At 42.1% G+C, this 12483-nt stretch overlaps 3 protein-coding genes across 5 annotated transcripts; all 3 read left to right on the forward strand.

Moving 5' to 3' along the window:
• Nucleotides 1-211: 211 nt before the first annotated feature.
• LOC311250234 (dual specificity phosphatase 29-like) lies at nucleotides 212-5207 on the forward strand. 3 transcript variants are annotated; one of them, XM_084341815.1, is made up of 5 exons: nucleotides 212-829; nucleotides 1068-1138; nucleotides 2724-2909; nucleotides 3833-4053; nucleotides 4849-5207. In XM_084341815.1, exons 3-5 carry the CDS (start codon nucleotides 2755-2757, stop codon nucleotides 5073-5075), a joined length of 603 nt encoding a protein of 200 aa, XP_084197941.1. In that variant the 5' UTR covers nucleotides 212-829; nucleotides 1068-1138; nucleotides 2724-2754; the 3' UTR covers nucleotides 5076-5207. The 3 variants fall into 3 exon arrangements, with proteins under 3 accessions (XP_084197941.1, XP_084197943.1, XP_084197942.1); XM_084341817.1 differs by lacking the exon at nucleotides 1068-1138; XM_084341816.1 differs by lacking the exon at nucleotides 212-829 and having other exon boundaries at nucleotides 866-1138.
• Nucleotides 5208-6630: 1423 nt separating this feature from the next.
• Nucleotides 6631-7741, forward strand: LOC311250192 (dual specificity phosphatase 29-like; the record flags this gene model as incomplete). The annotated part of the gene is made up of 3 exons (XM_084341768.1): nucleotides 6631-6776; nucleotides 7004-7221; nucleotides 7518-7741. Exons 1-3 carry the CDS (start codon nucleotides 6649-6651, stop codon nucleotides 7739-7741), a joined length of 570 nt encoding a protein of 189 aa, XP_084197894.1. The 5' UTR covers nucleotides 6631-6648.
• Nucleotides 7742-9974: 2233 nt separating this feature from the next.
• dusp29 (dual specificity phosphatase 29) lies at nucleotides 9975-12267 on the forward strand. The gene is made up of 3 exons (XM_084343032.1): nucleotides 9975-10393; nucleotides 10473-10696; nucleotides 11411-12267. The coding sequence occupies exons 1-3, from the start codon at nucleotides 10212-10214 to the stop codon at nucleotides 11623-11625; spliced, it is 621 nt and encodes a 206-aa protein (XP_084199158.1). The 5' UTR covers nucleotides 9975-10211; the 3' UTR covers nucleotides 11626-12267.
• Nucleotides 12268-12483: the final 216 nt, after the last annotated feature.

The following is a 12483-nucleotide window of genomic DNA, read 5'->3' on the forward strand; positions in this document are numbered from 1 at the left end:
TGTATTTTAACAGTGGATTTCTGTAGAATTATTGTATTTAACTAACTTTACAGGTAAAGACTATAGACTACTGTAATTTAACAGTATGCTCCTGTAAAATAATTATATTTAAATGTGACTTTACAGATAATGGCAATCAGATTATTGTATTTTAGCAGTATACTCCGGTAGATTAACTGTATTTAACTAACTTTACAGGTAACGACCATCAGATTACTGTAATTTAACAGTATGCTCCTGTAGAATCACTGTTTACACTGTGCAGTGTGTTACACTTGCTTAAAAAATGACATTTAAAAAACATTTGTAAAATACTGTAAAATTTGACATTCTCACTGTTTTTAACCTGCTTATCCACCAGTCATCTTAAACATTGAAAAATAGGTTAAAAACTTGATTAATTTATCCTTCAAAATCCAGGACAGTGCAGCTGCTGCATTAATGTTTGTCAACAGCTCATAAGTAAAAAGAGATCTGAAACTCCAGACTTGACCGAATGCCCAGGTGTTAATTCCAACACGTTTCCCTGAAGAGAAGAATCTCAAGACTGTGTCAGATTTAAGCTCGAGTGCAGCAGCAGCAGCACTGATCTAATTCTCTTGCTATTGAAAAAGCCGTGTCCTATCCTTCCTCCTGTGCTGGTAGCTCGGGTAACCTTTAAGGAATGCAGAAGATGATGCCAGAATTATTTTGGGCTGAGATTCAGATGTTAAAATAGCAAAAAAGGTTGCAGGGTAGATTACCAAGGAGAACGCAGACAGTTGTGCTGTCGACCTACATGTAGCTCTCGTACAGAGAGACCTTGAAAAGCAGCGTTTTTCCAGTCAAGGCAAGTGTCTACTAACAATGTGTTCTCTGGTATTTATTGTAGATAGAAGTCCACGTTTGGAAAATATTTATTAGTATGTACAGTGTTTATAAACTACAGTGTATGGATTTATTGTGTTGTATACCTTTATCTGCAGGGTAAACGTGTTTATAAAGCACTTTTATAGACGAGTATGTGCTGTGATGATACTTGCCCGATGGATTACTTTCTCCCTTTATTAATTTGCTCGCAAATGCAGACGAACCACATCCAAAAGGCTAAAGAGGGAGGTGTAATTCATAAAAACCACAGAGAAGAGGCCCGGAGGAGGTAAAAAAAAGCCATTTTTATTTGCCCTCCATGTTAACTGTGGGCACTTTCCCATACATAGCATCTTTAATTACACAGAAGTAGAGCAGGAAGGACAGGTTAGCCTAAGGGGGGAGGCTATGAAAGCAGCGCTGCAGCTCAACATGTGCACCAGGGAAATCAGTTCTCTGCCCTGACAGTGGGAGGGAGGGAAGGGTTGTACTTATAGATCAATGAGGAGAAAGAAGAGCCTCCAGGTACTCGAGGCACATGTTGTACTTGTGCAAAGACACGCTTTACTCTGCCTTTAAGACACACACACTTGTATGCATGGAGCATATGCCGGTTAGGATGCAGCTTTTTCTTGCACACACATGTGCTCTGAGTGACACGCATGCGACCAATGCCGAGATGGATAAAGCCATCGTGATGTTTGAGTGCACCTCCATATGCCGCGGCAGCTTAACAAAAGGTCACTGAAACAGATTTGGTCTCAATGACTCATCCCTGTGGACACGACAATAAGTCTCCGAACCCCCGAGTGCCACATTATGTCTCCACGCACCGGCAGAATGCAAATAAGAAGCCGAGCTGCCATCGGTTTCTTTACTATAACAATGCATACACGTCGTTTGTACTGTACGTCCTCAGCCCGGAGCAGAATCACACAGCTGCCTAAATGGATGCTAATGTATACAGTAGGCATAGTATAAGTCTCTCTACAGCCCAGTGTGTAAATTGTAAATGCGCAGGTTAGACTTGCCTGCAGGAAATGAAAAGCTGATGTTTACAGGCCTTGAATACCAATTTTCCATATCTCTGGAGATAAATAAACCCAGCAAGTGCTATTGAGCTGGAGATAAAATAATGAGAGCATCATAAGGTCATCTTACAATTATGTCTTCTTGAGGTCCTTTGCTGCAGTGGAGTGCATTTATTGGCATATTTATGGTCTATATTTAAAGGCTATAGGCCCCGTACGCCTGATGTTGTAATTAACGTTTGTCACCGTTACATTTGTCTTTCAGTTTTATCTCACTTCAAGTGAGCCTGTTAGGAGAAGGTCAGTAATTAAAATATGTATCATTATTCACATTCAAATTTCCCCTTTAACGTAGGCTATCTATATGAAAAATACAAACAAAAAATATCGCTATTCTGTGACGCATTGCTGTCCAAAATAATCTTCACAAGATTGAGATATTTTCATGTCGTGCTCTATGGCATAAAATGTCAGTAGATATGCAATGTTTGAATTAAAAAGTGTTTTAAACGTCTTAAAAAAGGCGGCTGCTAGTGCTACAAGTTGTCAAGGACATTAAACGCCAAACACGGAGACTCGTCTACTCACTTGTGTGTCTTTACAAGCGGACTTTAGTTGCAAACTATTTAAACTCTAACGTTCAAACTTGTAGATTGATCAATTTATAGTAAAGTGTGTATAGTGTAGTTTAAGACCTATTGACCCCAATGTTGACTCCATGTCTACAGCCTTACTTCTCAGCACTCTGTGTTGTCTAAATTTCTTCACAGTGTTTTGTTGATTCAACAAAATCTCCCACATAAACTCTGCTAGGAAATCATATGTGGTATTTTAATGCGACAGGTTGTAAAAAGCAGAGGTGGAGCATCCAGACATGCCCAGAGGCTTCAGCTGCTTGGCGAGCCCTGAGGGGGCAGACGGCAGGTATGAGACCCCCCCGGCTTCTGAGCTCCAGAGGCTGATGTGGACAAAGAAAGGGACCAGCAGCCATCTGGATGAAGTTCAGCCCAGGATCTATATTGGAGACATGTGAGACCAAAAAATCTTTCTAATAAAGATTGAAATTACAGAGTTATGAAACTATTAAGAAATATCCAATAATCAATTAAAGTTTAACAAAGTTTAGTCTACCTTTTTTAAAGCGAGGCTTAAAGCCACCTAGATGCTACCTGCCCAGCATCAATCAGCAAAGTTAGCAGCTAATTAGCAGCTAAAGAGCTGATGAATGCTTTGCCGGATATAACCAGATATTTGCCTCAGGCGATGGTGGAGACAAAACACAGAGTTAGCCTTTGAGACAGTGAATATTGGACATTCATCAGGGGGTACGACTCCAACTGTTTGCTGACAAGTTTGCAATATCAAATTAAGGTTAAACGTCAATGTTTACATGTATCTTTCTTCAGTAGTAAGTCGGCAATAAGGCAGCACTTTTGGGTTTCCAGGTTTTGAACCCAAGTTTCAATTATTATTCTTTTGTTGTTCGAAATGTGCTAAATATTAGCATTGCACTGTGCTAACCCTATGTAACACGCTAGTGTAAGGCTGTATGCTAAATATTAGCCAAATGTTCCTTACTTCACCCAGATGACCCACGTTTGTGGCATTAGCACGTAAACATGCTAACAAGTTAACATTTCTGTAGGATTTTTTTGTCACTACCAAAATACAATGGATGTGAAATGAATATCACAAAAAATTAAACAGCAACTGGTCGTTCCAGGAAACAATAACTGTCAACGTTTTGGGCTATTTCTATGAATAAAAGCTTCAGGTTTCATCACTTAAACGTGGGTCCACAACCTGGCAACACAAAAGGTCTTCAAATGTATGCATTATATTTATTCATACCTTATTTCGCACACTACTTACTATCAAGATGTGTGCTCATCAACAACAAACCCTTCTTTCACTCATCTCACTGGACAGTTGATTCAGCTTTTTCCCTTCAGGTATGCGGCCAAAGACAAGAGGACACTCCAGGCTCACCACATCACCCATGTACTTAACGCCGCTGATGGGAAGTTCAGCGTGAACACGGGGCCCAGCTTCTACCGAGACACCAAAATCACTTATTATGGAGTGGAAGCTTTTGACATGCCGTCCTTTAACTTGAGTCCCTTCTTTTACCCAGCGGCCAGTTTTATCAAGAACGCTCTGAGCTCGCCCACAGGTGAGGAGCTCTTGAGGTGCTCGAGGTTTTTCTCTTCACTTATAACTTGGGGAAGACATTTTTTTTTTTTTATGTCTGCGAAGCAAAGAAACAGAAACGTTTGTCAGTCAATTCCCATTAGAGCAGCCCCCCCTCCGCCAGTTGTATTACTCATTAAAATGCAAATCAAACACTAAACATAATATCAAGCTAATATCTTTCCCCCACGGTAATCTTCTCATAAGCTCAGACCTTGGCCAGGAAAATTGGTTTTAAATGGATTGCCCTGGTAATTTGTAAGCAACACTTTTATTGGACATGGAAATTACACAATTATGTTTGTGGCCTGTGCCTGCCTGGCCTGTTATGCAAAGTGAAGCCGGTATCTGACATGACAGTAATAAGATGAGGCCTCCTCATTCACATGCTGGCTGATCGGGGGCTCCAGTGTGTGGCGGGGCCTACAGTAATCCCCGGCAGAAATACACAGACGCCAAGACAGTTCAATTACGCGCTCCTATGCCCCCTAATCCTCGGGCCCGATAAGGAACCAGGGATTACCGTGTGTAGAAACATTTGTTGCAACATTGTTGAAAACTTTTAGTCAGGAGTTAGAAGTGCTGCTCTCTGTGATGTGCACGCTTTTTAATCCACAGAGGAGTAACAAATTAGACATCAGAGTAAAGTTCAGCACAATAATCCAGTCATTGCATGGTTGTAAATACAGAAATGGAGCTGGTAGAGAGGAAGGCTGAGCTTTATGGACTGAGCCACGAGGTGACGTTGGGGTTTTTTGTTTTTCCCGCTGATCGGCAGGTAAAGTGTTCGTCCACTGTGCGATGGGTCTCAGCCGCTCGTCCACCTTGGTTCTGGCCTACCTGATGATCCACGAGAACATGACGCTGGCGGAAGCCATCAAAGGCGTCAGCGCCAACAGGAACATCTCGCCAAACAATGGTTTCCTGGAGCAGCTCAGAGAGCTGGACAAAGAGCTGCACGGCCAGGTGTCATCGAGGAGCTTCAGCGCTAACAGGCGGACTTGAGATAAAATGTGTCTTTTCGTAAATTCAGAATATATTGTTGCTTCCTGTTAGTATCTGAGTTTTAAGTGGATGATACTGACGAAACATGTTGTAGTTGTTCTTTCTTTGTAAAATAAATTCCTTTTTTGAAGAAGAAGAAATTAAAGCGACTTTTTATTGAAAGTTGCACTAGACGGGAGCCTGGTGCTTGTGACAGAGTGGGATATAAACACTAAGGCATCCTCCTCACTGGAGCTGTGATGTCAGCTAGCTTAGTTAGCCTGGTTGGCATCCATAGATGTTTCTCTTCTCCTTCTGGACTGAAAGCAAGCGTACCAACCACAGGATTTGTGATAAGATATATGTGATTTTAACATGATTTCAAAAGCTAAATAGATCAATTTGTAATAAACCTGTCTGTCTGTAAGCTGTGTACTTATGTAAAATCATTTAATGGTAACAACTCTGCATGTCGGCGGTTATTTTCAGTGATTATTAGGTCAAAACCTGTTAAATCTGCTGTGCTGTATCCTAATCCATGTTGAACCAACGCACAGTAATAAGCCCAAAATCATTACAGGGCAAAACAGCTCCTTTTCATCTCGTCTCTTCCTTAACATGCAGTCTAATTTTACTAATAATGCTAACTAAAGGGCAAAACAACTAAACAACTAATCCTTCAAAGTGCTCAGAAAAAAAAATGTGACCGTGTCTATATTACCGTGACAAATGGGCAAACTCTGGTGCTGGTGAAGATCATGTAATATGATAGAAAGCACTAAAACAGCTAAACTAAATGAACCTTGAGGTGAGATTTTGTTGTCTTAAACTATTGAAGTTCACTTATCTCAACAGTTTAAAGGGTGAACTGTTTCCCTGAGCATGCTCGGTGATGTTTGCCTGACTCTGAGCGACTCTCTACAAATAGAAAATGTCTCTAAGTGGCTTCAGATGAAACTACAGTGTCCAAGTTCATAATAATGAAAGAGATATGTGACAAAATCCGACATGTGTAAGTGTTTTTCATAGTTTTCGGTGGCTAGATTCATTGTCTCTTCAGATGATTTGCTGTTAAAAATGAAAAGAAAGCTTAACACCAACAATATGCTTCAAGAATCTCTATATTAGGTACAAAGTAATTGTTGACTCGATGCGGCGACCTGATAAAGATCCCTCTCCATGTTTTGAATCATTTACACCATTACAACTGTAAACACTGCTGTGGTTGTGTAGCTGAAGTTGTCACCACACGAGCAGCCTGGCTTCTGTCACAGTCATCCGAGGAATAAATAGTCCACGCAGACTTTGGCATCTTCAGCTGTCTCATTCCAGGGGGGCTCAGCCTTTGAACAACACTGATACTCTGCTCAGATGGAAAAACAGAGCGAGCTGTACCAATAAGGTTAGAGTTTACTGGAGTTCTTTTCCAAAAGCCTACAGGGAGGAAAAACTAGCCGGAAAGCAGCGATAACTTCTCAGATTTTCCATCCAGGCGCATCAAGTATGTGGGGAAATGATCTCACTGTTATCTGCGTGCTGAGTTACATCTAATTTGTGATAATTATCCACCAACACTGAAGTGAAAGATGCAGATATGAGCCCAGAGGAGGAGCCAGAGTATCAAACACCGCCCACCTGCGATCTGCTCAGCCTTCTGCTGAAGAACAGGCGCCCCACTGGAGCTGTCAACGAGGTTTGGCCCAACCTCTACGTCGGAGATGCGTAAGTGACATTCTCACTTCGGGGCCCCGCTGCAATATGCTGATCTGATTGAGAAAGTGTCGCTGCAAACAAGTCCTGTGTTTGGCCAGCTGATTTGGATAAATATAAAATCTGTACATTTGAGTCACCAGTGATGCGTCTGCACAGATATGCTGACAGAGATAGACACAGGCGAGAATCACCACAAAGCCCCTCATTCCTGGTATCATCTCCTGTGTCGTTGACAGGGCCACAGCTCAGAATAAAAGCCTGTTAGTGAGCCTGGGAGTCACACACGTGGTGAATGCTGCAGATGGCCCCCAGCACATTGACACCGGGCCACGCTTCTACAAAGACACCAACATACTGTATCATGGAGTCGAAGCGGCAGACTGTAAAGAGTTTGACTTGAGCCCGTTCTTCACTGAGACGGCTGATTTCATTCACGGTGCTCTGAGTCAGAAAGGTACGAACCCACAGAAAACAACAGAAACACTTAAGACTAGGGGTGTAATAAAACTGTGCAGTATGTCACAACATATCAGGGTATAGAAATGTGACAAGATTTGATTCAAATTTTTATTAAGTCAAAAATAGTTGTTCAGTTTGTATCATATTAAATGCCAGATGGAGTAAATTAATATTATCCATCAAAGCTTAACTACCTCAACTCAACCGCTGCCTTAAAAATTACAGCACAGATTGCATGCATTACACAGACACAGCTGACATTTGAAGAGATTCTGCCTCTCGTCCGTGCAGGCAAGGTGCTCGTCCACTGTGCGCGAGGAATCAGCCGCTCAGCGACTCTGACACTGGCCTTCCTCATGATCAAAGAAGGACTTACCCTCGTCGAGGCCGTGGAGGCTGTTCGCAGGCACAGAAACATTCTTCCAAATGTTGGATTTCTGAATCAACTCTGTCACCTGGACTCTTCCTTGGCCCTGCAAAGGAAAACTACCGAACATCAAGGAGTGGAGAAGTAGAGCTTTAGGGGATAGAGCTTGTTTTTTAAAATCTCTAAGGACTATTACAATCTGAATCTGTTAAATGCAAACCATCTATCTACCATATTCCTACCATCCAGGTCGTCACTGGTTTGAAATGTATGCACAGTTTTTCACACTATTGTGTAATTCATCACATTATGCAGTCACATTTTCTTTGCATTATAATGCAGGTTCAGCTGAAAGTGTTACTTCACAACAATAATGTAACTGACAAACATAAATGCAGATTTGATTTTCACTGTGAATTACAACACTCAATTAAACGTCAAGTGCCTGTTCAAGAGAGCTGTAGACTTCAAACTGAGACTTGGGTTCAAGTTAGACCTACAAAAAACGAGTACTTGAGACTTGACACAAAACTTTCTTGACTTGGACTTGTCTTGAATAACTTAAAACTTGCTGTACTAGAACTGAGACAATGACTTGTCTGGCATTATTTAAGACTTGACTTACTTCTCAAATCACCCCGTGCCTTGCCTCAAACTAGTCCTGAATGACTTCATACTCGGCTTTGACTTGTCTCAAATGACTTGTGACTTGGACTAGTCTTGAGTGTCCTGATACTTGACTTGGACTTGTTGTGATGGAGCTGAGACTTGACTTGGACTTGTCTCAAACTTCTTAAAACATAACATGATTCAAGACTCGCAATAGAGCTGAGACTTGACTCGGACTTGTCCTGAATTGCATGAGACTTGTTATGAACTTGTCTCAAATTACTTGTGACGACTCTCGAGTGTCTTGTGCCTGACTTGCATTATATGGGACTTGACTTCGACTTGTTTCTAATTACTTGCGACCTGCTTGGACTTGTTCTAGATGACACGAGACTTGCTCTGATAGACCTCAGACTCGACCCTGAACTAGTCCTGAATGACTTGAAACGGAGGATGCGCGATAACGAGAACAGATTTTCATACAGATGTGATTTCGACGCAGTGGCTGTCTGCGATGTCAGAAAAAAATCCACCAAAAAAATCCCAAAAAACAGTCAGCAAAACTGTAATTTGTAGCGAAGAGGCTGAAACATACAGAAGCACTGATGTGGCTCTTTAAGCTTACGTCTGATTCGCGGCACAATCAATATCACAGAGGCCATTAAAACAAATGTAGCACAACTGCCAAAAAGCCCTGCTGCACTTGAACAACACGAAGTCGGCGTATTCCTATAAATAAACAATGCTCCACTTATATATTCACATTTCTCAAAACACTGTGTCTTAACTGCTGCGATCCGGCGTCGTACAGTTAAAACTGTGATGTCTAAAGAGGCTTGATACGAGATGATAAAAATATGCCAGCGTGGTTCTGAGTGTGTATACAGATTCAGGTCAGACTTTGAAAAGAGATGAAACGCTGAAGCCATCTTAATAAGAGATGCTCTCCAGAGCACACTGGGAGAAAGAGGGAGAGAGAGAGGGAGAGAGGGAGAGAGATGCTGTCAAAATAAAAGGAATTGGATATCACAGGTTTAATGATTTCACTGTCAGAATGAATGATGGCAGAGTATGAAGATATGAGGGAAAAATAAAGGAGTCTGATGGTGTGAAAACTCTGTCTGACATGTTAGCAGCTTCATCCAGCCATTCTGCAATACAGTCATCATCACACTCTCACTTTGGGGGCTTGCATTTAGATCACTGAATGGACCATGCATATCATATAAGGGGGGGAATCAAAGACATGTGCCATCCTGTGAAAAACCTCATCTGTCTAACAGTCTGACACATTTCACTTCTCTTTTGGCCCCCGCGAGAGGCTCCAGAAAAATGCAGAACATCCTTAACGGGTGTTGTGAGGCAAGCGCTTACACGGTTTCTCCGGCAGCGTCTGAAGATATGCAGAGAGGCTAAGAGAGACTGACACAATTTCAAGGAGTCGCTCATACGGCTGAGCAAAAGCTCCAAGTGTCCTGTTCACTCCAGTGAATATGGGTATCCTTTGGCAAGTGCAAAGTTTGGATAAGCACGGCTTCCTGCCAGCAGTGGAGATTAAAGTTGTGTGTTTAGAAGTGGATGGCAGGGACTGGCTGGGTGGAAGTTTTCCCCACAGGCAGGGAACGTGGCAGCTAAGGTCAGGGGCCCGCCACATCACAGCCCTAAAAATATCCTCCGCATTTGATGCCCGTCACAGAGCGGTTATACAATCTGTGCCCTGACTTGAGCCTGCCAGAATTAAACCTTCCCGTGTTCTGCCTTTAAGGACTGCCTCACAACAAGCTGCCAGAACGATGAAAACAAAACTTTCAAGCAGGAAGACGACGGACTTCGATCTGTCGGTGAGTGGTGCTGGAGACGCATGTGAAAAACAAAACAACAGAACTGAGCTTTTTCATGATTGCAGTGGGAGAAAAGTGGAAGGGAGGAGAAAAAAAAAAAGCGAGTGTGGTATTTCTTTTCCCCCTTAAGCTAATAAATCATGTGTGAAGGGAAGCCACGGTGAGAAAATGGCTTCTCACAAGTCAAAGACTGGCACCAAGATAAATGTTACAAAGGCAGCAGAGGAATCCAGTCCAGTGGATGAATATGTCACACCTGGGGGCTATGAGCTGGAGAAAATCCTCAACCGTGGGAGTGTGGCTTATACTCATGTCAACGAGGTCTGGCCTAATGTCTACATCGGGGACGAGTAAGTAAAAAAGTATTAAATTACCAAACTGAATCAAATAAAGGAGGATTAAAAACATATTCACACTGGTTTCTTGCAGGGAGACTGCAAAGGACAAGTGTAATCTGAAGAGGTTGGGGATTACGCACGTCTTCAACGCAGCAGAAGGGACATGGAACAACGTGGACACCGGAGCTGGTTACTACAGTGACATGGACATCGTCTACTACGGGGTGGTGGCAGAAGACGTCGCTACCTTTGACCTCAGCCAGTACTTCTTCTCTGCTGCCGAGTTTATCAAAGAAACACTGAGAAATCCTCAGAGTAAGGCAACACAGTTAAAGGGTCATTTCAGCCATTTTCACATACGTATTGGTATCTTGCCTTGATGGTTTGGGTTTTAAACGTGCAATGGTGGCCGGCCTGACCCAAAAACCCGAGGAAATTGGTACTTAAAGATCTGGGAAATCCAAAACATCTCTGAATGAGACTCAAAAATCAACTATCTTTCTCTAGAATCGCTTATTACACCTTTAATGACTGGGCTTTGAGACTATTGTGTGGAAACATCCACCATCAACCGAGTACGTAGGGTGAAAAAGGTCAAAATCATCAAAAATATTTTATCTTGGCAACACTTTGAGAACCACAATTTGATTTGCCTCCATCGTATTGTGTGGAAGGCAATACATTTTGGTTGTAGGTGCCAGATTTTTCAGATATACGCCCTTGGACTTCACCCACCATCCTTTTATCTTGGCATGAAAGCAGTTCTCATTTGTGCAGCACAAATAAATGAAAAACTACATTTGAAAAACTATTTTTTTTTTCATGAACTGGTTCCTGGTTTCAAGAGATGTGGACAGTTTCTATAGAGACTGATGCCTTTTGTTCTTTAAAGGAAAAGGTCACCCAACAATTAAAATCCAGTCATTATCTACTTACCCTCATGCCGAAGGAAAGTTTGGTGAAGTTTACCACTTCTTAATATGCATGTATGGTAGCTTTTCCCTGACTTTGTGTTTGATGTACCTCCAGATAAACTGCTGGTGCACTGTGTGATGGGAAGGAGTCGGTCCGCCACGCTTTTCCTCGCCTACCTCATGATCTGTGAGAACATGACGGTGGTTGATGCCATCGACCATGTGAAAAAACGCAGGCGGATCATCCCCAACTGGGGCTTCCTGAAACAGCTCAGAGAGCTGGACATGCACCTCCTGGAGAGCAGGGGAGAGCTTACAGAGCAGAGCTGATTGTAGGACACGTGGAGCAAGTTGAGCCTCAGGCCAGGCCTCGGGTCATTGAAGTTGAATGTCAAGTAATTTGAGAAGTCCTCAGGGTGAAATAAAAGCCTCTGGTCATTCAAGACAAGTGCAAGACACGTTAAATGTCATTCAGGACAAGTTGAAGTCAAGTACATCAGAGAAAATCTCCAAGTCAAGTCAAAGCCTAAGAAACTATATAGATGTTAGTCAAGCACCAGGTCTATCAGGACTACAGCAGGTCTCAAGCTAAGTCCAAGCCGAGTCTCAAGTAATTTTATGCCAAGTCCTAGTCAGTTCAGTCCAATTTAGGTCTTTACATGACCCTAGGTAAGTCCAAGTCAAGCCATATCTAATCTCAGAGAAGTCCAAGCCAGGTCAAAAGAAATCGAGACAAGTCCAAGTTGATTTTCAAGTCATTTAACACAAGCTAAAGTTAAGGCTCAAGTCTTTCTAGGTGTGTAAATAAGTCAAGATGCAAGAAGTTCAGGTCTGTGAATACTGTCCATGGAAATGACACTTTTTAACATTTCCCCTTTAAAGTTGTGTAACCCATGCTTTTGTTGTTGTTTTTTAATTTGTGGTTAACGCAGAGGCCTTAAAATTAAATATTCAGTGTTGGTGACCATGCAAGGGCTGTCTGTTGTTGTGCCATTTGTTTGTTTCTTCTTCGTTTTAACTTTTCTGGGGTTTAACCGGGTAAAAACTTGAGATGAGAACGTTTTGCTTTAATGTTTCATGTCCAGTTTGGAAGGGGGCGAAATCTCGAGTAAATCAAGTCTCAGAGCGGTCAAGTCCAAGTCAAGATTCCTTTTATTTTTATTCCACTTCCTTTTATTTTTAAAATAC

The sequence above is a fragment of the Pagrus pagrus genome, assembly GCF_965226575.1.
Source record: "Pagrus pagrus genome assembly, chromosome: 21".
In the NCBI taxonomy this organism is placed as follows: domain Eukaryota; kingdom Metazoa; phylum Chordata; class Actinopteri; order Spariformes; family Sparidae; genus Pagrus; species Pagrus pagrus.